Source organism: Bactrocera dorsalis, chromosome 2, assembly GCF_023373825.1.
Source record: "Bactrocera dorsalis isolate Fly_Bdor chromosome 2, ASM2337382v1, whole genome shotgun sequence".
NCBI classification, from domain to species: domain Eukaryota; kingdom Metazoa; phylum Arthropoda; class Insecta; order Diptera; family Tephritidae; genus Bactrocera; species Bactrocera dorsalis.
The window spans coordinates 101,514,977-101,541,994 of NC_064304.1; the positions used below are offsets into that span (position 1 = coordinate 101,514,977).

The 27,018-nt window shown below is 37.0% G+C and overlaps 3 protein-coding genes across 5 annotated transcripts in view; 2 read left to right on the forward strand and 1 right to left on the reverse strand.

Annotated features, from left to right (window-relative positions):
• Positions 1 to 1,322: 1,322 nt before the first annotated feature.
• On the reverse strand, positions 1,323 to 26,272 carry LOC105229930 (glutamate [NMDA] receptor subunit 1). 2 transcript variants are annotated; one of them, NM_001304975.1, is given in 14 exon segments: positions 1,323 to 2,188; positions 2,258 to 2,511; positions 2,579 to 2,751; positions 2,810 to 3,238; positions 3,569 to 3,986; positions 4,384 to 4,600; positions 4,709 to 4,869; positions 4,984 to 5,089; positions 6,536 to 6,701; positions 6,789 to 6,991; positions 7,073 to 7,297; positions 14,398 to 14,520; positions 14,627 to 14,862; positions 26,212 to 26,272. In NM_001304975.1, coding segments are annotated over 13 exon segments (2,958 nt in total). In that variant the 5' UTR covers positions 14,795 to 14,862; positions 26,212 to 26,272; the 3' UTR covers positions 1,323 to 1,873.
• LOC115066435 (mitochondrial sodium/calcium exchanger protein) lies at positions 8,332 to 14,387 on the forward strand. The gene is made up of 10 exons (XM_049449732.1): positions 8,332 to 8,975; positions 9,057 to 9,277; positions 9,806 to 10,134; positions 10,204 to 10,278; positions 10,354 to 10,398; positions 11,804 to 12,151; positions 12,210 to 12,328; positions 13,605 to 13,839; positions 13,908 to 13,975; positions 14,063 to 14,387. Exons 1-10 carry the CDS (start codon positions 8,889 to 8,891, stop codon positions 14,294 to 14,296), a joined length of 1,761 nt encoding a protein of 586 aa, XP_049305689.1. The 5' UTR covers positions 8,332 to 8,888; the 3' UTR covers positions 14,297 to 14,387.
• LOC105229928 (inositol 1,4,5-trisphosphate receptor) overlaps positions 15,521 to 27,018 on the forward strand; it is a 32,894-nt gene continuing 21,396 nt past the window's right edge. For both annotated transcript variants that reach the window (XM_011210433.4, XM_011210435.4), the window contains exon 1: positions 15,521 to 16,503. The gene's annotated coding sequence lies outside the window, so the exon portion shown is untranslated. The remainder of the gene's footprint in view (positions 16,504 to 27,018) is intronic.

Below are 27,018 nucleotides of genomic sequence, written 5' to 3' on the forward strand. Positions count from 1 at the left end.
GGTCAATACTACCACTTTACCCCTTAAACCTAATACAATATAAGATTTTCAAACATTTGATTGGCTTTACACGGAAAATATTAGGCAATATGTAAGATATATTAATATTGAGAACGCTATAGTTTAATGCCAAAAATGTGTGAGATGGGCTTACCCGTTTACCATATATTCCAGGTTTTCCTATAAGGATGATATGATTTCATTATTCGGCATTATTTAATATGTCATGTATTTTTTTTCTTGTATTCAGTAATGTTTACAATTTCCTAATGGAAAGATATACGCAAGAACAACGTTAAAAATTATTTTGAAAATAATCGTTCCCCAATTGCAACTTTTTGTGCGCTTTTGCCATTTTATGGTCGTAACAATCGTCCACCTGTGAAGTGAAGTGTGAAGTAATGAAAATATTGCTGCTGTTCAGACAAGTGTTACTAAAAATTCAACTTGCCGATTTCAAGACGTTCTCAAGAGTGGAGACTATCTTAAACCACAACCTGGCGGAGTTTGAGAAAGGATATTGGCTTGCATACGCATAAAACTGTTCTCACTCAAGACTTATGATACTGGATTACCTTAAACGTCGTGAATTTGCTGATTTTGCCTGGAAGAACTTCTAAACGGAAACGGTTTTTTTTAAGAAAATCATCTTTTCCAATGAAGCTCACTTTCATTTGAGTGGTGAAATAAAATCAACAAATTAGTAACAATTATAATTGTATCGTCAATAAAATAAAGGAATTAGTGTTTGAGAATCGACGATTAACAGAAAGAGATCTTACTGACAGCGTTGGAATATTATAAGGATTAGTGAAAACCATTTTGAAAGATCATTTGGGCCTAAGAAAAGTGAAAGCTCAATTGGCTCCAAAATCACTAATTTTTTTCGAAAAATGTCGTCTGTGAAATAATGCTTTATGACTATCAGGATGTCATGAAACATATTATTACTGGCGATGAGTCTTGGATCTATGCTAACAACTCGCAAACAAACGATAAATCCGGCGAATATCATGACAAAGGTGAGCCGGAGCCGAAAAAACCACCGGAAAAAAAGTTGGCACAAGTGTTTTTGGACCAAGGGGGATTAGTCGGAGGGTGACGACATAGATTTTAAAGAATAAAATTGCAAGTTGCAAGAGTATGTTTCGTTACACCTGTACTTAGGTCTCCCTTACTTGTTTTTACCTTGCTTTAAGATTGAACAATTTACTAAGAAAAAAAAAAAGATAATAATAATTGCTACGCCTTGTTATACAGGGAGCTTTGACGTTTGCTATTCCTAAATTAATTTGACACTCGTAAGAAAAATATTTGAACAATTGTTTAACACTCAAAGCATATTTATTCAATTTCAAAAGTTTCTTTTTTTTCGGGTCTTAAGCAAATATATCTAATTATGTTTAATTAAAATACATATTTGCTTTTATCATTGGAGCTTAAGTAAATTTTCACTATGTTATGTTTGAAATTATTTATTCTAGTTGCTGGCAACTCTGGTTGCTTTCTAATTTGTGGAATGTGTTTTGATAAATGAGATCTAAGTTTACCTTTACTTCAAACATTGGTCCCAGTGGACCGCTAGGTATACAAAATCCAATTTAATCCTAATCATGATTCTATTTTGAAAATCTGGGTTGCCAACAACATGCTTAATATCAATGCTTTCCTTCCCAGAATACATTCTTTGAATCTGATTGTATATCTGAAGTTTATAATGATGATGAACTTTACTATTTGGCACATTATGTTAACGCAAATTACAAAAGCTTTTTGAGTTTTAAATTTGACCGTACATATGTAGTTCTTAAAACTAGCAAAACATATAGATTTTGAGCAGTAAGTTTTTGAATTGTTTTTATTTTTGTTTTCTTTAGACCACCAGGTGAGAGACGTTACTAGTGTAGGCTGGCGAGTAACGTGGCGGTAACATATTAGTTGGTGGACGCATTTTGCCCAAAATCGGCATGTGCACGGCAGGTGAGTGGCCACCTTTGGTAGCATCATCCAGATACCGGCGATTTCGTAAAATGTCAGCATCGCTCTTCCAGGCCTGCTCGGGTGCGCGTGGACCCATGCGGGGATAACGACGTTTATCCACAGCGAAGCTAATGGTACCCGGAGTAGCGTTCAGACCCACGTTGTATTGTCGCTGCATGGCGAGCGAAGCACGTAAGGTCTTGCGTTTCTGAAAAGAGTTAATACAATTTTGACAAAAATTTTTTTCGTTTCACAAACATGCGTGCATCATAAGTACCTCTATAGTGCCACGCCACTTGTCTGCTGCATGCCGTGCTATATCCAAGCGCTTTTGTTTTTTCACTTGATGTTTCTTATAGATCACTTCGACTATAATAAGGCCGACACCGCCGGCAACACCGGCCGCAACCAAAATGAAAACGCCAGCCATGTTTTGGAGTCCGAGCGTGTTGGGCGTTTTCTCGAAGAGTTCGCATTGTTGTGCATTCCCATGGAAAATCCAGTGTTTATCGAGCGCTTCCATGAAACCACCTTAAGGCATATAAATAATATAAATAATTGTGGTGCTGCTTCACAACTTTCTTTAAACCCAACATACTCTCGTGAAACTCTAAAATCGCAAGCGTAACCGCATCGGTCCATGGCGAACCTTTCTGCAAACCGATGCCATAACCGCTACGTCCGAATAATTCACCTGCGGTAACCAGCTCACAATCTTTAGACGCCTCGTATTCAAGCCGCGAAGAGTCCCAAATAAAGGCCATTAGTTTTCTGTGTACGAAAAAAGGTTCACAATGCGAGTTGATAGAATTAACAATCATCCGCTTACCCTTTCTTCACATCCTGTATTGCCTGCTCTGCCGTGTCATAGTTGTTTGCCTCCATTGTTCGGTACATATTAGACAACTCCACTTGGCGTCGGAAATACATATCTACCGACGAGCCTTTCACCGTCGCACAAGTCAAATTCTCCATTGTATTCCGTAGACGCGCATCGTTAATACCACTAAGTTTAGTTTTCGGTCGCTCCAACACGAGAAAAGCAGCCAGGTTGGCAGTGTACGAGGCGACAATGATCATTGCAAAACCCGCCCAGAACATGCCGAGCACACGTGCCGAAAAACTGCGTGGCGTTCCCTCACCGATGCCACTATTTAAGAGCACACCCCAGGCGAACCAAACGGCCGAGCTCAGGTTCAATGCCTTTTCTTCATTGCTATCCGTGTGTGATAGTTTGAAACGTCCGAACGGTGAGAATCTGAGTGAAGACAAGAAAACGAAAAATCGCCAAGAAAAGCGTGGTTGCAGTGCTGTTATTTACCTGTTTGTGGTAGGGGCACTAAGAGAAAACTACGATAGTGGGTATTGGAAAGATGAAATGCTTAAAGTGCTTCGGCATGCGATCGATGAGCGACGATCAATATTTGGTTTTTGTGTTATTGATAGCATTTTATGAGCTTGTCTTTTATTTAATTGAGTTTTTGTTCTTGTTTGGGGAAAGGGTGCATGGTCGAGAGATCAGCTTTCAGTGATTTTTATACAGATTACTGATCTCATGATAGGATCGGGGTTGTACAACCCTACTTACCTATCTAGTAGATATAGGACCAGCGCGACTACATGTACAGATACCATTACCAATATCCATAACGTGTTGCTAAATGGTTGCAGGAACGACACCAAAGTACTTGAACGTGATGGTTTCTTTTCTAGTATTGTGATGCCTTGGTATTTGAACGGTTTCGAGAACTCAATAAATTCGGCACGCTCTGGATTAATGGTGAGTGGCATCGCCATGTCGGCACGTTCATTCACCAATTCCCCAATTAGACCGCTCCATTCTTTACGCGACGTTATCGCGCCCGAACTCGACGAACTCACATTCTTTAAAGTGAAATGACCGAATTGTCCGTCCGGTGACAGTGCCAGAGCGAAGGTGAAATTAATGCGATGCGAAAGTGCGTTTAAAAGATCGATGCAATAGCCGCGACAGCAGTTCTCGTTCTCTGTAGAGAATTTAGAAGTTATTAAATGAGGTTAGTGAAAGTTGACGGAGTATAATACAATATAATACGAATTGGGGAAATGAAAAGTTAAAACTATTGAAAGACTGCGCTCAGTTTTGTTTAGTACAAACTGTATGATGTTCACTGAATTACCCAGAAAAACTAATAAATACAGAAACTTCTCAAAAACAAAGCAAAAACATCACTGAAATCAATATGGATAGCTCTATACAATTATTCTGTCATTGAGGAATCTTTCACTGGATCAACCATATGATTCAATCTTGAGTGTGCTCCCGGCAGAAGTTGCCGAAGAGACGTGACACCAAACTGCACCGTAAAGGATTAGTGTGGAAAAGTGAGTGGAGGAAAGTTGTTGAGTAAAATTTCTACCAACCGCTGCCATCGGTGGCATTGAATAATGGACAGGGTATTTCGTCCTCATCACAGTTGACTTCATCGTCTGTCAAACGACGCGTATAGACGAATGGTTTTTCTTCGATGGTTAAGATTTTTAGGTGTGTGGGTATCATGATGCCCTCCGGTTTCTTCTTTTGCTTGCCAGGCCATAGAATCTCGCTATCATTAATGCGTAACCGCATTTTTGCCTTTTCCTAAAAATATATAACATTTTTTTATTTCAATTTGAAAGTTGTAGAATATCTGAATGTAAAGAATAAAAATATTTTTCTTAAATCCTTTCTCATATCATATTTACTCACAGGATCATAATAGAACTTGCCGACGACATGCTTCTTCTGCTTTTCATGTATGTTAATCACATCATAGCCGGCGTAAATGCGATCACCATTGTCATCAAACGCCACCTGGCCCGTTTTGCCTGTTATGTTACGCGTCTTCAGGTACTGAAAAAGTCGCTTACCTACACACGCGCACAGAAGACAGTACGCCACAGGATAAACACAAGTATCAGTGTGTGTGTATGAGCATTTAAGTGAGTTAATAATTCATTTTAAGCAAACATAGTCTGTCTCACCGGACTCCCAATTAACGCCTGAATCACCGCAATCCTTTGGCGCCTCTGTAATTGTTTCATTGGACATCATCTCCTTAATTGCTGACGCGAGCACGTATACGCTATCCTAAACAGCCGCGAAGTGGCAAATGAGACATTAAAAATATGAGAATATTACAAGTATATGTGAGCATGTATCATGTGTATGTATATAAAGTATGTATACGCCGGTATTATGGACAGTCTAGTGTAAACATAGCCTTTACTATTTTATGTGTGTATGAGTGTGTGTTATTTTGGTGGTGCTGTTTGTAGTAATCTATTTTGTGACAGTGTTTTTAGACTAGTCTGTAAAAGACTAGTTGAGTAACTAACTACTCTAGAAATGGTTGATCGGAGGATTGTAATAAGACCATGCTTGCGAAATATATTATGTGAGAGGTTACAGCATCTAATCATTCCAAACAAGATTTTGATTTTGTTTGTGTGGCAGATTTATGTCAATATATGTAATTCGATCTGAAAAATTTGTTCGGAGATTATATTGTTGTCTTGTAATTTATGCCATATCTTGCGAATATATTTCATAAAATAAAAAAGTTTGCTAAAACATTTGATTTTGATCATTCAGTTTCAGTGTTAGTCAGTGGTTCCGACAAATAAGCTTGGGGAGAAACGAACGTGTACAAACTTTCGGATCGATATCTCAAAAACTGAGGGCCAAGTTCGCGTATATACAGACAGATAGGGAAACAAGGCCAAATCGACTCAGCTCATTAGCTCAGTTGATGATTTATAACAAATGCCATAGAATGTTCTTTAAATCAAAATAAATATTCTCCATTAAATTTGAAGTTTCTGTGTGTTTTCTTTAAAAAAAGTTGGAAACTTCGAAATGGATCACCCTTTATATATAGAGTATCGACATTTCCTCCTGAATGTTACAAACTTAGTGGTAAACTTAACATATCTTGTTCAGGGTATAAATAAAGCGACTTCGTACACTTCTCTTCTCTAGTGACTCAACACTGGTTTTTGCTGATGAAAATGTAGACATCTTCTGTTTTTCTGTGGAAGGAAAGGACTGGGGCATTCAGTGTCAGCACGACTGACGAAAACGTGTAAGCTTTGTTGAGATGATTTTATAAGAAGAGAGACCAGAACTTCGGCTATCTTTAAAAACACATAACTATTTCAAGCTCTCTGTCCGATATTCGCAGACCAGTATTTTTGAACCAGATGTGGTCGATGACTAATTCACTACATGTGTACGTATGTATGAGTGTATATGTGGATGGTCCATTTTGTGCGCTGGGTCAACATGTGAGTCATACAATTTTAATAATGTTAAGAAGCCACTTTGCGAAACACACTTAGTATGCACCGGTGTGTATGTACACGTATGTAAACAGAGCTATGAGAGTGCTGCTTTAATGCGCGTATCAACAAACTCAATGACAGCTGCTGGATGGAAAAGTTTTATATAAGAAGTACAGGCTTCGTTTTTCACGACACACTTGTGTTTTTCAATTCGTAAATGCAATCGTACTTAATTATGCCCTTTCATGCTTACCCTTATGTGTTCTTTGTCGCTGTTGGCGTGCTCCAACACCAAGCCCAGGACGCCAACCGGCGTATTGTTGGCATGCAACGCCTGTTCGGTGACAATCCAAGCGTGTCCGGCTTCGGTCATGTTGTTGATTGCAGCGTCTCGGAATATAACCTGTGCATCCTCAGTGCTGGGTGTTGGTAGATGTGCATGTGTTGAATTATAAAATAAAGAAAACGTGGAGGGGCAGCCGCCAGTCAAGTCAACAATGTCTTACCTCGCATACAAGAGATATACTCGCGACTGTGCGGTTTTCATGTCAATCAAATGCTCTGTAAAGCTGTCCAATTTCGGCTCGAATTCCACAATCATTTCAACGGTGGCACGCACATCGATATCGTCGTAATTCGTCTGTGAGGTGGTCTGGAAGCGACCGAGTATCGCACGCCCATCCGTATCCGAACTGTGTATTATGATTACCTGACAGGTGGAAAATAATTCATATATTTTACTTTCTGCTAGCATTTAAGTGCAATGGGAAAAAGTTTCGTGCTCATTTACCTTGGTGTAGCCGAAGTGGAACATGATTTCCAGCCAGACATCCGCTTGGTGGTAATACGGCGGCACCGTACGCAAGAAGGAAACGTGTATATTTTTATCGGAAAAAGCAGCATCACGCGAGGATATGCCAATAACGGGAATCTGATAGAATCCACTCGTATAACTGACGGCTGCTGGCGATAAGTCACCAGAGGTTTGCTCGTGCGACACAACGACAGCGTATACCTGTTAATGAGGTGACAGGGAAACAGTAGAGTAAAGTAGTTTTTTTTCGTTGAACTGTAAGATGCAAGTGACGAAGAAATAGAAGTCTCCAAACTGTCTTTGGAGTTACAGTTTTTATAACTAAACTGTAAGGCGCGAGTTGATTACTTTAAGAAAATTTTAGTATAATTAGTTTAAGTAAATTTTATAATACCTCTAGAATATTGTCCTAAATTTTGCAGTTGATTCGAGTAATAGTTTCGGAGATACAGCCATGAGAACTTGGGCGCTCGAGGCTAGCTAGGCTAAATGCGCCGTCTTTAATGGGGGAGCCTGCTTTATAAGCTTCAAGAAATTGATTTTTTTTTTTGCTTAACTCTCTTTAAAAATAATCTAAGAATATGTCCCCAGAGTTATAGATGGGAATTCGAAATATTTTCGAAGCTAGAAGGGAAATAGTGACCGAGCGTCTAGCAGATATATAAGCGCTTGGGCAGAAAGCGAAAACTTTGACGCGCGATTTCTCGGTTTTTCATTTTTACGATTTTTCTTAATTGGCGGGCAGGATAGAAAAAAACTAAACGTCGTATGGAATTGGGGCAAAGTTTATTATCTTTGGCATTAAATTATCTTCTATTTAAACTAAAAAAACTAAGAAAAGTCAAGTTTGAACATATTTTTAAACAACATAAAGTAAAATTTTTTTGGTCAAAAACCACTTTTTTTCAAGGTATAAAAATATTGTAAAATTTTAAAATTTTTTGGAATTTTTTTAGTTTAACTAGAAGATAAATTATTAAAAAATATAAATCTCTTTGAATTTTTTGTTTCCGACAGAAATTGCGACTTGCATCCTGCCCGCCGTTCGACAAATGTATATGCGAGATGCATCGGGCAATTGCTTCCCAAAGGCAGAATATCAAAAATTTCTTATCCAGAAAATTTATGAATGATGTTTAAGCATATAACTATAAACCGTAGAATTTTCGTTGTAATCATTTATTTCTTTCCCTCACAAAAAACTCCTCAAAAATAACGAATTTTTTTAAGCCTCTAAAGCAGGCTCCCCCGATAAACGTGTTTTCCTCGAAACTGTGTTTTTGAAGTCGCATGGCAAGATTTCTCGAGAATTACTCAACCGATCTTAATGAAATTGGAAGAAGGATTTTTTTTTCGATTACAACTATTTGAAAAAAAATGTCCCAAAATTTTCATCTTTTTGTAAAAATGTTTGTCAAAAATTCAACTTTCAGTATTTTTTTCCTTCGTCCAAGTTCTAAGTTAGGGTTTTAGCTAAAACACCTATACTTTAGATGGTCCTGTAAGGAGTTATCCTGCAAACCTTAGTAGCGTTACTTTGTAACAATAAAATATTCTAATAAAATATTTAATTTTTTACATGAAAAAAAAATTGAAAAAAGACTGTTTTTTACCCGAGGAAAACCTTAAATAAAACGAAAAAAACTACATTTGAATAGTAAGCATCACTGAGCATTTTCATTCATTTATCATTTTTTCATTTGTCATTTTCCGAAATGTTCATAAACTAATACATAAAAAAGTAAATAAAACTAGAAACAAAACATTTCACGCTTGTCATTACAACTGCAGCATGATTTTATATGAGGACTTCGACACCATCAATCAAACTTCGCCGCATTTTGAGCGACACGAGCACTTCGCGATGGAGACCCCTAATGTACGCACAGAACTTCATATAATCTCTCAACTTTACACACGTTGGTAATTTTTCTACCTTTCCTCCCTTTTTCCACCTTAGCAAAGTTGCAGCGCACTGCTTACATTGCCGGTGGAGGAGCGATGTGCCTACATTGACATTTCCACTGCCTGCAACACGAATGTCTACTTGATCAACTACATACACATCATCTTTTGTAAATTGCAAATATCCACCACTTTGGGCGCTGCAGTTACATCGTTTATACTACTCATAATTATCTGCCTTTATTTCATCATTTTCGGTGTTGCTGCAGATGTTTTGTAAGTTTATATGAAACAAAGAAGTATTTATATGCCATAGAGGCTAACATGGAATTGATATAAAAGTTGCGTATACGCAGTGGCGTGTCATAATTAAGCATTTAGCTGTTGTATTAAGTTTTCATAGAGCAATGTGTGTTTTTGTATTTTGTCTTGATGGGTTTTAATGCAAAATATGTCCAACTTAGCAAAGAGACAGATAACATATTACCTTAATAGGTAAAAACTTAAAAAACAGCAGTTACAAATGGGGTTATATACGTCTTTTTTGAGAAGAGCTCCCGAAGACCGCTGTATTTCCTTTCTAAACAAATATTTTTACTACTAAGTCTTAAAGTACAGGTGAAGGATACTAAAATATTTTTAAACATTTTTGGATCAATATGTTTATAAGTTTACACAGAAAAAGTTCTGGAAAATTCGCTTTTTTCGGCCTTCTAACTGCATATGTCGAAAACGTTTTCGTATTTAAGTTTATGGAAAATATATACAATTAAATCTAAATAAATCTTTTCGTTTATCCACCAGCTTTTGTCCTGCTTTAGCTGTCCTCGCGCGCATGTTGAGGATGAGTGAGAATGTCGCTGGCGTTACATTGGTCGCTTTTGGTAATGGCGCACCCGATATATTCAGCAGCCTAGCTTATCTCGAAAGCAACACCCATCGATTGTACGCGGATATTTTCGCCTCCGCACTCTTTGTGGTCCTCATTGTGGCTGGCGTTATCTTTTATAGTTTTCCATTTGTGGCACAACCCTATTTACTGTTACGCGATGTGCTCTTCCTTCTACTCGATATTTGTGTTATCGATTTTATAATTAAGAAAGATAATGCTCTATCCTTGCTTGATAGTGTGAGTGAGTATCGCTTTGTATTTATCAACATATGTTTATATATTTTATTTATGTATTGTTTTTGTATTTTAGTCACGCTTTGCATTTACTTTTGCTACTTATTTGTGGTCATATTTGATCAGTATCTAGTGCGACGCGCCACAAAGAGTAAGTTTTTAAGAAGTCAGCACCGTATTAAAAAAAATTTAAATTTAAATTAAAATTTACGATTTTTCTTTGTAGTATTGCAGTACAGAAGGAACACCTTGAAGAGACTCTCCAATATGGGTAACTAATAAATAATATATTATCATACTATATATGTGGCTGATGAAGTAGACTATTATCAGCAAGCTATCGCTTACCAAGTAAAAACAAAAATAAGAAAAACCGTTAATTTCGACTTGGATATGAGTAAAATTTCAGCTCGATGTCTTAAAAACTGAGGGACTACTCTGCATATACAAATAGAACGATCTCAGCTCGTCACGCTGCTGCTGAGCAATTCGAGGAGCCTGCTGGGTGCGACTGAGATGATGTGATCCCTATCCACGTAGATGAAACCTAGGGCTTTGAGCCTACTTCTGCAAATTGCTGATCTGGAATCGGGTGTTCTGGAGTTTCCTGTTCCATGTCACAGAAGACCATGCCCATGTTGTATATGCAAAGACTTCTGCTTGAAAGATACTGGGAAAATGGCCCACTGGTATGGGTAGTTTAGTATGCGGTCCCACAATAGGTGCTCTAATGACTTCCGGTGTTTTCGAGCCGTCAGTGTATCACTGGATAGTACAGCCCGTCAGCAGTTTGTCGAGCGTGGAGTCATTCCACTCCGCCTTACTGCCGAGAGTAACAATAAAATTCTTCCCCTAGGGCCTTCATTTGTTGAGAGGACATTGTCTTCCCTTTACCGAAACCCTCTGCTGCCATTAGCAGCATGGTATGTTTCGCTACCTGTTTTATCACTGAATGCAGCGGTGTGAGCTCCAGCATGACATCAAGTGCTGCGGTGGGTTAACTGCGCATTGCCCCTAAAGCGCAGACACAGACGAGCCTTTGCTGCTTCGATAGTTGAGGGCCTACCGAATACTGCGTTGCCTTAGGTGTTCAAGCAACCTCTCCATAAGTGACAATTGGTTTTACGATCATAATATACAGCTATCTTATGATATCTGGCTTGAAGACCCAGGATCTGCCGGCTAGGCGTCCGCATATCATGAGTGCTTTGGTGGCTTTGGCATTACCCCACCGTAAGGTTGAGTCTAATGTGAGGCCGAATCGTATATATGCGCACTTCATATGCTCTCCGACGTTTCCTTATGGATGTTACGAATTTCGTAACACTTAATACACTCTGTTCAGCTCACTCCTATTGATAAGCATTTAGGTAGCTATGTACGTAAGTAGAGTGACTGTCCGGCGACACACCTAGCTCTTTAGGAGGCTTCTGATGAAGTACAAAAAGTAAGCATCTAAGGATGTTTGATTCTTGAGTTTTCTATTCCAGGGCTTTAATGGTAACGTGTGTCAATATTTCTATTCCATTGTTCTGCCGTTTGTTTCTTAATATTCTTCGTATAGCAGTAGTATACTTTTAACATATTTTAAATTTAGTCGAACTCGACATTTTAAAAGCATCTGCCCACTAATTACTATGTATAAAAATTGAATATTTTATACAATTTTTGTGCAGAACTTATTCGTCTCAATGACCTGCGTACACAGGGTGTGATTCGGCAGCAAAAGCGGTTGTCTTTTTTGGATCGTCGTGAACCAAGTGTCATATATACAGATTCAATGCGTTCGACCTTACCAAACCTTTGGCAACAATTCTATTTAAGCCTCAAGCCATATGATGAAAGCGAATGGGAAGGAGCCAAAATGCCGACGAAAGGCTTCATTATATTGCGTTTGCCGATATTGGCTATACTCAAGATATTCATACCAATCACCGATCAAGGCGAAGAAGGACACGGCTGGTCGCGGCTCTTGAATTCCGCACAAATAGTCTTATTGCCATCGTTTATTTGCTATGCTATCCGTAAGCAGTCTATTACTTTATGACTTTCTTTGATGTGAACATTTGATTTTCTTTTTAGTGAGCAAGTATTCTCTATTTGATTTACCCATTTTCGTATGGTCCATGTTGATATCATTTCCAATAGCATGTATAGTGTTTGTTAAAACGACTACGAATCGTACGCCACTTTATCATCAGGTAACTTATTACTTTATTACAAAGATAAATATGTAGTTCTGTCAGACTTTATTGGTAGCAAGATTTTCGAAATATACGCTATTGTGGCGGCATGGAGATAACTCGTATACGATTGTATTATCTACAGGATTTTCTGAAGGTGCGATCTTAAAGGTAGATGCCCAATGACGTAGGGGTAAACATTACTAAGTTTCTTACTGCCTAGAAATAGAAGCTTTTGGTCTGTTTACCGTCAACACTACTCCAAAGTAATACCCATTTTTGTTGGTGTTCCAAGACCTGAGGTGTTTCTCAATGACCCATTGCTTCAAACAAACATTAAGCAAGCTGATTGGTCTTGGTAGCTTATAGTCAGCTCGCCTGCCTTTTCACTTCCTTCCATTCCAATATTAATGGGGACTCAGATAATATTACCAGAGTTATCTACCAAGAGCTTAGTTATTGCCTGTTTACAAGACCTAGCACAGTGAGCCGTGATATTGGCGCTATGAATAGCTTTAATTACCGTTTGGCTATCCAAGTTTTATGGAATTCATAGTTAGAGTAGAAGCCCACTTGAGCTTCTTTTATGTCCAAAAAAGAAAGACTGAATTATTCTGTTCCCTTTCCTCCTTTAATTCGTTGTTGAATATAGACCCATTCTTCTCGATTGGGGAATGAAAACGTTGTGTTTAATACCTGATGGCTCCCATTTTCCAGCTCGCATTGCAAATTTGGCTGAAGTTCATCATCCAGGTCTAATACGATACCATGTCCGTATTATATATGATTTTGAGGATAAAGCCTAGAGTCATTGCGTCCGTAATCCCTAGCAAGCAATGCCAATGCACCAGCTACAGGAGTTGATTGCGGCTCTTATTGATAATGTCAACCAGCATACCACCGCACCATATATGTATTAGTATGGGACGGATGACTCTTGTGCCGACGGAGCATGTGGGATCGTAAACCCCACAAACTTTCTGCAAGAGTTCAAGATTTGAAAGACTTTGGATAAGATAACTTCGAGATATTTGACGGAGATATTGACGAGATATTTGACGGAGTTCAGGAGTACAGTAGTTCTGCCCCTTAAAGAGGAGAGATTATTATACCTTCCCCATGTTTTTAGTTATATGGTTTGTTTGCATATACTCGGAACTTAACCAGGCCAGCAAGTTCTGATTAAAGTCAAATGAACCGAGAGTTGTTTGTATAAGTATATAATTTTATCGGTTACGAAGGTGTTTATATATCCAATGCAATATATCCGTATGTTCTCAATTTTTTTCCGCAGTATTTCTCTATTCTCAGTGTGGCCGGTTCGTTATTCGTTGTGCGCATTTGCTGTGCAGAGATCGTCAATGTGCTCGCAGTTCTCAGCATCTTTACTGGTTTAAGTAGTTCGTTTTTTGGTGTCACTCTCCTATCTTGGGCAAATAGCATTGGTGACTTGATTGCTAATCAATATTTGGCTCGACAAGGCTATCAAAATATGGCACTCGCCGCTTGCTTCGGTGGACCTCTATTCAGTGAGTTAAATACATACATATGTACATATATTTATTTAGATATGTATTTATTTGGTAACATTTTTAAGATTCCTTACTGGCGGTTGGTTCAACTTTGCTATATAAAACTCTAACATATGAGGACTTTATGATTAAGGTAATTTAAAAAATACAATATTTATGTAATATTTACGCAAGAATATTTTTAATTTATAAATTGTGTAAATATTTTTGCTATTTTTAGGAATTTGGTGAAGGTGTAATGGGCGAGAATTGTACTATATTCCTTATAATAGGCTTGTTTGCCATTTTACTGGGTGCTCTCACCACAGACTTCTATTTTCGCCCCAGTTTCGGTGTTTATGTTATTATTATGTATTGTTGTTTTTCCTTATATAATATTCTTGGTGAATTTGAAGTGATACATCCATATGGCACCGATCACAGAATGGATCAGGCCATCGAACCGGAACTTTAATTAGTAGAGAATGCGATATAAGCCATACTTACTATTATTTATAATAAAAATACACAACATTAAATTAAAATTCACACTAAAATCAATACGTTTCTACTTACACGCTTCTCGATCAGCTTATCGCAAACATTAAATACTGTTTTTATTGGATTCTTATCCATTCGTATTGTCTTGTCGTAGTAAGTGACCTTGCGTGGCACATATTGCTGGTCGAAATTCAGATTCTGTGAGAATTTATACAAAATAAGTTGATTTTTTAGACAATTTTTCGGCTTAATAACTTTTTTTATCCAAGCGTCTTGCGACATTTGCTTACTTGGCCCCACTTACCGATATTATTGTGCGGAAGTGTGACTCGCTTTCTGGATCCGCCAACACTCCGCCAATATTGTAAGTTGAGGGATTATCCGAGTGTTGACTGTGCTTTTGCGCTATAACTCCTAAATGTATGCAACAAAAAAGTAGATACACCACATTTATTCCGTTGAGTACAGGCATGTTTGATGAAAGTTGTTGCGCGTATGTGTATAGTCAAGAATTTTAATTTTTAATCATTTCTGTAAGTACTGTAAAAAGGAAAGCATTGTAAATAACTGTACTCGAAATGCTATAAAAGTACAGTTATTATAATAAGTTTTCAATATTTTCTATGAATTTTCTTTTATTTTAAACCTAATCACATATGCACTTATACTGCTTTATATACCATACGTATGTATGTGTTACTTTGCTTAATTTCGAATACAATGCTATGTATTACTTAGTTTTTGTTCCTCACATTTTTTTTATTATTATTTTATGATCGCATTTTTCTTTTTATAAGTATACCCTTTTGTTTTTGTAATAAATCTAAAACTTTTTTTGTTTTATAAATTTAGCATTTTTTGCTTTTTATAAGTATACTCTGTTTTTTGTTATATAATTAAAAAAAAAGTTTTATAAATTTTAATACCATTATTTACATAAATCCAATATATTTTTTGCATTAGGTTGCCTCATAAATAAATAGCATAAAGCTATAATTTAAATCGTTCACAGCAAGCATTCATAAACAAGACAAGCGTCCCAATTTTACAAACAATACTGTAGTTCAACGGCGCAGAATTTTAAAGAGAGCAGCGTAGCTATTAACTCAACCGATCCACTCACGAATTCGCTCTCAGTACACAAATTGAGCACTCTTGCGATCATATGTTTTTGACAATTCACCCATTCTGTGACATTCTGATTGGACAAATCGCTTCTCCGTCGTCATTAAACCACTTGTTGGATTTTGCTGTTCCGTCTCGGCACAATTTTCATTTCGATATTTTCCGGTAAAATTCCGTGTTTTCCGCGGTAAAATATGCTTATTTGCTAGGCGATTACGGAAATTCATTGCGTGAATAGAAATTTGTGGTGAAAACGCCAGTTAAACTATGAAATTCATAGCAGTTTTATAGCAGTCGGACGGGCGTGTGTGTGTGATAAAGTGAATACGTAAAAGCCAGCTCGCACGGTACTGGCACACATATAAGTGTATTATATGTACATGTGTATATATGTAAATGCAAATATATAAGTAAAGGAAAATCTACAAGTGTTAAACAAGCCTCAAAGGGCGATCAGAGATACAAATATATAATATAAGTAGATATACTTATATACAGTATATTTATATAGAAAATATTTTGTGAAATACCGCATAAAGCTACAAATGAACACTTATAAAGCGTAGTGAAAAACGCTTACTGAGAACGCGGTGGGTGTGTTAGCGGCAAGTCAGCTGGAACGTAACCGGGTCACTTTTCGACATAGCCATAATGTGGCGACGACAAACACATATTCACGGAATTATTTTTCTCTAACTAGATTTGTTATTTTGTTTATGTGCCACACGTTCGTCATTTGCCGCGTTGTTTTTCGCCATTCGTTCGGTGAGCGTTTATTTTTAAAGTCAAAACAAATACAACATTGATCAATTGCATTGTTTTGTTTTATTATCGTAGCTTCTGTGCGTCAAATGCAAAAATGAAATAGCAAAAGTGGCTTGTGAGATCTGTCCGGTAAAAAACATACATTCCAAAATTATCAAGTTAAGTGACTGTTATGTAAGTGCATAATATAATGTAAAAAGTATCTGAAGTGTGAAAAGTGAAAAACAAGCATTCCATAAACATTCCAAACCAACCCGCAACAATTGGCAGACGCTTTAAATCAAAGAAGTTGTAAGTACAATTGTATGTGCATGTAAATTTATCAGAATGTATGTACATATGTTCTCTATATAAATACCGGCTGTTAGCCTTTATAATTGACGTAGAAAAAAGAAATAGCGCGAAACATTTATCCAATGAGTTTTTTGTTCGGTGTCCAAAATTTTCAAATTTCACCCGATTTTATTCAATTTAGGCACAAGAACAAACTGTTTGAAAGAAATGCTATTTTATTTATATTCAAATATCTCACACATTGGCGGATATATGAATTTCGGTAATGATTTTCGGTAAAAAGTCAGGCATTGGCTCCAGTGGCGTAGCTAGGTGGGGGGCGAAGGGGCCGTCGCCCCGGTCGCAATCTTGGGGGCGGAAAAACGATCTTCGCTGTTTTTTTTTTTACTCTGTCGACGCGACGTGTCACTCTCACAGTTACCCTATGCCTTGAATGTAACAAATTCTTTTATTTCTCCAAATTTTCAAAAATAGTATTTAAAACTCCAATTCGGGAAAAAATTCCTGCAAATTGTGTCAAAAGTGTACAAGATATAGGGCGAAAATGGTTTTTTTTCTATGCCTTTTAATAACATGTCTTGTAAATTTACTATCAATTTCCTCAAAAACCGTATTGTGGGAATTTTGGGACTTCAGAATTTGTGTGGCTTCTAGTTCCAAAATTTTATATACTTAATATCAAAGATATTTTGCAAACATTCACTTTTCTTCGAACCACCTCATGAAACTTGCAGGTAGGTAGATAAAGGGGGCGGCAGAACATCCTTGGCACCGGGCGCCCGAAGTTGTAGCTACGCCACTGACTGGCTCTATGGTCATCATATTCGGTATCTGGGGCTTGAAAAGTTATGATAACTTTCTAAACATTTTTAAACTGCACCTCCGTCTTGCTATGTTCCTTACCAAATTATAATTTTTTTTTATATTAGCGCTTTATTGTTTTTCACCTAATGGCAATTTGTGGGTGTGCTTATAGTACGATTACTCAAGTCATCGTTTGCATGTTCGACATGTGACAGTCATTCGGAAATTAACTCGTTTTGTCATCCTCACAATTTACATATATATACATAATATATCTACCTGTGTATAGGTGAACAAATTAGGTGGTAATGAAACTACATTATTTTTGGAGTCTTCAACAATTACACTACTATACGGTCATTTTGCGACTGTGATATTAGAGTCTGTTTATTTCTTACCTTTGGTTGGTCAAAACGAAAATTATAGTAAAATTTCCTAACATGTAGGATTTTTTGTGTGATAGTAAATAGGTGTAAGCAAAAGAAGCTGTGCGTTATGAACAATTTTGGAACTCAAATTCGTAATCAGGGCAAAATACCACAGATATCTTTGGATTCAATACTTTGTTATTTGGGATAATCCAAGGTCTTATTATTCATGGGTCTTAGCTAGGTCAACCGATTCTTGTCTTCTCGGAGCGGTTTTTGATGTTCCAAAAACAGAACAAGTCAAATTTAGGGAATAACTATTTTTTCCACGGTCCAATTAGTCCTTTAAAATTTAAGGAGCACCCTAATAGACATGTATAGTACAGCCAATGCTACTACTTATAAGGAATAAATCATGCATATTATTATGGTAACCGCTTTCATTGTGCTAACTGATCTGCTGCTTGTATGTATTTAAATGCAAATTTGAAAAGTCTCAGCTATTATTAACACTTTGATTTTTTATCAAAATTAATCATTCAATTTAATCAGTTTGCTTTTTATTTATTTTGTTTGCCTGCGCTTACGCAAGCCTAACGTGTATTATTGCTTTAATTATACAACAACAACTTTAACATTGTCTACTTTTCCCTGATTAAAAATTATTGTGGAGTTACGAAACAAAAAATTGTCATAGTCAATAGACCCCGAATAAAAGCTTTTATTTTTTAACTAAAAACTGGTCAATAACTTTGAAGTAATAATAAAAAAATATTTTTTCAGCATTGTAAAAATGGACTGAAATAGTATTCTCACTGATAATTTTTTCAAACGATGAACCATTCGGAAGATATTTAAACTTAAAGTTAAAAATTAATGAAATTATGACTTTATTTTTGCTTTTACTTTTTTGAACGCTGTTCGTTTCTATACATATGTATATGGAGGTTTACTATTTTTTTTTTTTTTAAGAATAAACACAGAAATTTCAAATGTGGTGGGGAATTTTTATTATCGTTTGAAAGAACATTCTTTGGCATTTATTTTTTGAAGATTATCTCTTTCAAATGTTGGCCGCGTCAACGTCTCCGATGGTTGAGTCTAATTTTCTATGACTCGTTCGAGCATTTCGACTGGTAACTAGCGAATGACACGCGTGATGTTTTGTTCTAAGACCCGAATCGAAGTGAGATTGTCTGCATAGACCTTAGACTTTACATATCCCCACAGGAAAACATCTAACGGTGTGATATCACACGATCTTTGTGGCCAATCTACCGACTGAAAACGGGAAATTATCCGCTTACCGAAATGTTCTCTCAATAAATCCATTGACAGATGCGATGTGTGGGAAGTAGTTCCGTCTTATTGAAACCAAATGTCTACAAGAACACGAGCTTCAATTCCAGACATCAACTAGATAACGGTCTCACCGGCATCATTTTTGAAGAAATATGGGCCGATGATTCCATCGGCAGACAGACCACACCAAACCGTTCTTGCATAAGCTGTATTTTGTACGCTTTCAATTTAAGATCTCGACCTAAAATGCGCCAAGTCGTTCCATACGTCAGTCTGAGTTGCTGCAAACGTTGCTGCCGAATCGATACTTGACGGTCTTCGTTTACACTCTCATCCTCGGCTGCTTTATTTTCTTCACTGCGTGATGGACGTGGTCTATTCGGTTGAATATTATCCAATAATGAATTCTGGGTCTCAAGATGGGTCACGGTGTTGCGAATAGTACGCTCAGTAAGGCGATTATAATGACCATAAGTTGAGCGAAGCGCCCGAAACACATTCTTTAACGAACGATTAGCTTGAACGATTTGTAAACGTTGTTCAGGCTTTTGGTGCCATAGTACAATAATTCCAGAATTTAACCACAGAAGACCAAATTATTGAGCACATGTTAAAGACAGCTGCATTTATTCCAATTTATCTTGGTGTCGCAACACTGATTGCCTATTCATATTATTGTCGTAAGCTGTACGTTAGATATTTTCAGTTATTTCCATTTGCCTACAAAAAATGTCGGTAGTCAACCATTTATTAAAAATATATACATAAGTATGTGCATCCGTATGAATGTTAGCTTTAACCTTACACCTTAACTTGCTGAGATTTGTTCAAATTTCGAGAACTGAAAATTTTATAGGCGCATGGCGTGAAACACGCGAAGATTATAGGGCATTTCCTAGCATTGTCATATCTTAGTCTCTCCCATAAGGAGACAATTTGAAGTGCGCCACCCGCTTTCAACAGTACATACAAAACTTACATATGTATGTATGGCACATTCGTTCACGTTCGTGTGTAATGTTAATTTCAGTGTTGATGCACAGCTTGCGTGCTCGTAAGTGCATCAGATAGCGCACTAACATACACACAACTACTCCTCTTTAGCATTGAGATGCAACAAATGATAATCTATACAGACGTAGAAGCGTTTTATTGTCACGGATGTTTGTGCATTTATTAATTTGCACATGAACACATAAAGCAATATGTATATATGTATACAAATGCTGGTACGGTATCTCACAGCTCAGCTCAGCTCGGTTCGTTAATGGGCAATAAATTGAAATATCGACAAACGCAGCTGGTGTAGTAACACACCTTTCTTTAACGGCTTCGGCGCTTCAATTAAGCGGCATATTTAGATTTCATATTTTGATGCTCCACAAGGGGCCAGAGGAACTAAGGCTAAGACGATGCCTTCACACCAGATAATACACCAGAGATATTAATTTAGACACCCAAGATGGAACAGGAGGGCTTTATAGTTGTAAAAAATGTATGATTGGCGTGGCACCGCCCACATTTCGAGGAACATCCACATCTCGGAACCTGCTTAATGTTTTCAATCAAGTTCAGTATGTGATTTTAACCTGACATTCTTATGTTACAGTGTGAAAATCGGCGAAACCAGGACTACTTCCCATATAATACTTAGCTAATAACTTAAAATTCTATCTGTTTCCTTCACTTTCAAATATTTAAACCCAAAAGCAATAAATGTATCCGGATAAAACTGTGTACAAATAGAGTCCACAAAGCAGTCTTTCGCCCAAAATTTGTCGACATCGCACTATAACTTTTCAAGTACCCAGATGCGAAAAGCGTGGACTCCAGTATACATGGCTGACTTTTTGCCGAATATATCGGTTAATTTGCAAGGTTTATGGTATTATTGAAATTCTGGGAAAATAATAAATCCTTGTTGAGTTGGCTCAATACTTCCCTTAGCCTCCATATACCCAATATGAAGATTTTCGAACTTCCAGTTAACTTTATATCGCGTATATCGGCCTTTCGCCGGCTTAGATCCTTGCTGGTTGCAAGAGTATAAAATGTTCGGTTACACTCGAACTTAGCGCTTCTTTACTTATTGAAATTTGCTTGAGTGATTACTGGGGACATGTGATCCGATTTGCAATTTTCTTCTTTTCGGTTTTTCTGCATGTTTTGTATATTATTCTTCAGACAACAACCTACCAGTTTTTCTATCCAATTCTGAAATCAATTTTGGGCAGTCCAAAAACGAACAAAATTTTGGTTAAAATTCAAGTTTTTTTCAACGACGTGATTTCAACAAATTTTGAAAGAACTTCTAGTAGAGCTTATGTTTTACGGAAGGGCCGGAATCAGTGCGTCGTCTTGAAAATAATTATTTTTTGCCTTTCAAAGAATTCGGTGTGTTATTCTTTAAATGTGTACAAATATTATTGTTTTGAAAGAATTGATAAATTGGCTCTTTAGTTTATTTCCAAAAATCGCCTTTTTTATGCAGTCACACAAGATATACCCCTTCAAGGATTATGTAGAATTTTTTTTTAAATTAAGGATTTAAAAGTAAATATACATTATCAATAGTCAAAAGTATTTTTTTTATTTCTAATAAAGTTTTTATTAGCATTTTTACCTATCTCGGCACAGGGTGTACCACGGGGCTTTAATTAAAGCATGCATATTCATATTGTTAAATTAGTGTGGGGAGGAGCATTATTATTTATTATTTTTTTCTTGTTTCTTTTTGTGTTGTTGCTGCCATTGTGTTTGTATTACAATTTCAGTTTTGTTGTTGTTGTGCTGGCGCATAGCTTTGTTTAATTTCTAGACACGACTATCAATTAGTATTGTTAATGATCGTACAGATTTTGTGACTATATATAGCTCAATTAAATTTACAATTACAAATAACTGTGTGCGAGCAACTGTGCATGTGTGTCGGTATATGGAGATTTATTACCATTTTTACATACGTATATGTATGTATGTACATATATACATATGTAAATCCCAATTCAGAGAAGGCAACTAAATGATTATTTTAAGGTTAATTGACTTATGCTCTTATTTTGAAAGAAAAACATTCAATAAAAGAGAAACGAATATATGCTTTAGTTGAATCATTGAATCTGCTATTCAGTAGATTTGAATGACAACATATGCTATAGTGGTCCGATCTGGACAATTTGTTTGGGGGATTACATTGTTGCCTTGGACTATAATATAATATATGCCGAGTTTGTCAAATAAAAACGTTTTCAATACAAGAACTTAATTGCTATAGTGCTGAATATTGTATTTGAGCCCCTAAAGCGTTGCTGGTTTAATGGTGTGGACATCGCTTACGCGGTTATAGCCGAGTTAGCAACAGCGCTAATCGTTTCTTCTTTAGTATTTTGGCGCCAATTCGAGATACCAAGTTGCAGCCAGGCCCACCTGATCTCTCCAGCAGAGTGGATGGCTTCCTCTGCTTCCCTTGGCGGTTACTGCGTCGAATACTTTCAGAGCTGGATTGTTTTCATCCAAACGAACGACATGATCTAGCCAACATAGCCGATGTCTCTTAATTCGCTGATCTATGTCAATGTCGTCGTATAACTCGTACAGCTCATCGCTCCATTGAATGCGATATTCGCCGTTGCCAAAGGGCAAGGGCCATAATTCTTCCGCAATACCTTTTTCTCGAAAACTCGTAACATCGACTCATCAGAAGTTGTCATCGTCCATGCTTCTGCGCCATATAGACGAGAATAATGAGTGACTTAAAGAGTTTGGTCTGTGTTCGTCGAGAGCGGACTTTCTTCTTCTCAATTGCCTATTCAGTCCGAAGTAGCTCCGGTTGGCAAGTGTTATTTTTCGTTGGATTTCGAGGCTGGCATTGTTGTTGTTGTTAATATGACGAAATAATCTACGACTTCGAAGTTATGGGCGTCAACAGTGACGTGGGAGCCAAGTCGCGAGTGTGACGACTGTTTGTTTGATGACAGGAGATGGGCGATTACCCTCGTTCACTACCAGACCTATTTGCTTTGCTTCCTTATCCAGTCTGGTCTCGGATGTTGAGGCCAATGATATTAAAATTATTGCCATACGTCAGCAGCTGTACACTCTTATAGAAGATTGTACCTACTCGATTAAGTTCAGCAGCTCGAATTATTTTCTCCAAGAGTAGATTGAAGAAGTCGCACGATAGGGTGTCGCCCTGTCTGAAACCTCGTTTGATATCGAACGGCTCGAAGAGGTCCTTCCTGTAACTTCAACTTTTAATCACAATTTGGAGAGATTCCTCCATGATAACTGGCTACTTAATTTTGTCACTTAATTAAATTTCCATTATTCATCATTTTCCATAAATTTTGCACGAATTAACTGACGTGTCCATGGTACCGCCCTAAAATATCCACATTTATCTTCTTCTATATACAAACAAACATACAGGCGACAACTATTATTCGCAAAGCATAACCAAACTTTTCTCTCAATTATGCAAATATTTCATTTCATTTACTCCTTCTGTTGTCCTCCATTTTGCTGTGCCCTCCAGATCTTCAACGCTTCGCCTAAAACCGTATAGACCAAAGCACAGGTCCCTACTGACACTGTTTCTAACAAATTCCTTTCTCACATTTCATCTCCCCGGAAATTCTATTCTTACAGCCAAATTCTTTGTCTGCTCCTGTCTGTAGTTATTTTAAGGACTATGTTATCGGCGGTTGTGCCTAGATTGAGCACAATTCAACTATACTATAATTTGCGCAGATTGTTGGTAGGTATTGGCATAGCTCTAGTATGAACGTATGTGCGTATTGTGCTGGCTGTCGGCTGTGTCCTTTGTCACACAATTTGCTGTGGACGGTTTTTAGGAATGTTGACGTTTAATTATAGGCTGTTGGCAAGCAAGAGTTGCGGGAACAACAGACACACATGCACACATATTTTGTATTATTTTCGAGCGTACTTATTTAAAGCGTTGAATAAACAATGAACTTTTCAGAAGTTGTCGCTTCTTTTAGCCTCTTGATATTTTATGCTGAATGTCGTTTCTTCATCTATAAAGGATGCCTAGGCTATGCTTGAAGAGAGAATGTATTCTGCGATTAATGTAGACGATACATGTACACATTGTGACAAAAAAGTACGCGAAAATTGGTAAGTAAAACGCATATTATTCAATTATTAATCAATATTAATTTGGTCGCCTTCAAAGTAATCCCCTCTGGTGGGGATACCAACGTTATTTAAAGTCCCCGAAAAACTTTTCATAAGCACTCTTTGTAATGTCGTTCAGCTCCTTCAGTGAATTTTTTTTTTATTTCGTCGATTGACCGCGGCACAAGAAAAATTTGTTTGGGGAACAAGAAAAATCACACGAAGCCAAATCTGGTGAATACCATGGTTGATCGATGGTATTCATTGCGTTTCTGGCTTTAAATTCGGTCACAATTGTGGCTCGTTGTGATGGTACATTATCATATTCCACAAATTCCGGCCGTTTTCGACGGATGTTCTCACGTGTTGTTTTTTTTTGGTTTCGGCTCGTTTTTTCCCTACATTCCGATGATTGTTGACTTGTTTGTCGAACTCATAAACCCATGTCTCATCGGCAGCTATAATGTTCTTTATGAATGTGGAATCGCCATTTTCATCAAGCATGTTCAAAGAGTCCAGTTTACGGTACTATCTTTGGAAAAAACTCAGCTTTATCGGGCCGGGAAGCAAGTACGCGTTTCACACCCAAAATACCCACTAAAATCATTCAAACGGAATCGCAAGCGATTTGGAGCTCTCTTGCCATCTCTCTAAAACTTGCCTGACCATTTTCAAGAAACATATCTTTCACTTTTTCAATAATATCATCAGTTGAAGAGGTCGAAGATCGGCCAAAACGAGGCATGCCTTCAACGATCTCCCGACCGTCTTTGAAGGCTTTGTACCATTCGTAGGTTTGTGTTTTTGCTAAAACTGAATCACCATAAGCATTTTCAAACATTCGCAGCGATTCTGCACACAAAACTTGCTTAGAAATACGAAGCTTGAGCCAAATTTCGATATTTTTATCCATTGTAAAAATCACAGCGCACTTCTGAGGTGTAGCTATTTAAAGAGCTCCTGTAAACAAACTGGTTGACAGATCGCGCACATATTTGGCATAGTAATTAAGGACAGTTTTACGAAAATTTTTTGGAAATATCATTTACCCGAGGAGTTTAATTACAATTTCCGGGTGTTTCTTTGTCACATTGTATTTTATTCAAATATTTGGCTTAACAAAAGTTACGGAGAAAAGTTTTTTTCCAATTTCATTGATAAAATCTCTTAAATTTGTAAAATTTTTAAGACTGGAAAACCAGTAAATGAAATCTATACATTTTCTTCAAAAACTGACATTAACAGGCGCCTGATTGTAATTTACCGACAGGGTTTCATTCGCGTCATACGCTATTATCACGGATACGAGTATAATAGATTTTAGATTTATGAACACTTTGTTTTTGGTTCACACCCCCATGTAGTGTGGTATATGTAGGTTATATATGTACGTACATATGGATTTGTCTATGCATGTGTAGGCATTAAGAGCATCGTACTCCAGCATCCCAATAAGTAATAGTTAAATACATACATACATACATATATATCAGTGTGTTTGGAGGCAGTGACAGTTGTAAGTCGCTGTCGCTTGGTATAGAAAATATTTTTGGGTGTGTTACTCTGTGCTAGATAAAACTTTCACTTTATTTAAAATCAATTGCTCTTTTAGCCTTTTCAAACTCGCGTTATCACTTATTCTCCGCAGTTATGTATACGAACCCACATACATATATAAATATATATATATTTTACTGGGTGTGTTTGATTTTTGTAATTTCACAAAGGAAAATGGGATTTTTCAAATGATTTCCCTTTTCACTTGCTGCAACAATATTTGTGCTACTTGATTAGTAGCACTTGTGCTGGCAGGAAGCTTGTAGCTACACCAAATACTTATTTATTGAAAAAGATTTGCTTTCGTAGACACTTCACTTTACTTTCGTTTGTTAAATGTATTACAATTATTACATATTCTTAATGCAAATTATTCCAAATTTGCTCTACATATAATTTTCACAACTTTTTCGAATGTGTATCTTTACATATACATACATGCATTCACACACCAACCACTACCACCACCATGAGTAGATAATATTTGCAAAACGATGGAATTTTCAAAGCACTTTTTCAATCATATAACACTTACGCATCCGCTCACGTTTACGCCAACAACTTCGCTATGCCACTGAAGTGAATTCCTTACATGCCATCAATGTGCGCCTAAAATCCTTAACATCCTGTAAGAGCTTGTGCTTTATGTGCTTGTTAGCTTTCATAAACCGAAAAGTTCTCAGAATTTAAGTAGCTTTTCGTGCTTTCTGCTAAATTAAATGCTTTTTTCTCCAAACTTGACGGCTCTCTACATTTTTGTCTCTTCAATTACTTTCGCTTTTATCAGAAATTGTGTTTTGTGTGCAACAGCTGTTCAACGCCTTCGTATCACTTATCACTCGACCGTCTATCAGCTGATTAGTCAGTCCCATGTGGTTATTTCTCGCACACGTGCTTCTCTTTCTGCTGATAAGCGTGCTGTGCACAAGTATCTACAAGTGTGATGGATAAAGACAACGTTGTGTTGTGTTTCCGTTGTTTATTGTTTACATTGTGCCGGCAACATTTGATGAGCTTTTTAATGAATTCGTATACATATGTATGTGAAAGAGTTTGTTCATGAAAGCATGTATGCATAAAAATGGCTATTTACATATACTTATAATGTGACGTGACCCGTCGTGGCACGAGCTTCACATTATATTTTCAAAATACTAGGGTTATAATGAGAAATAAATTCATGGAGGTAAGCTAAGTAATCTACCTATATTTTTAAAGAAAAAATCTTTGAATGTTGATTATCATTTCAAAGAACATTCCTTAGGATTTATTTTCTGAAAATTATCTCTTTCAAATGTTGGCCGCGGCAATATCTCAGATGGTCCCTTCTCCAATTTTTGAT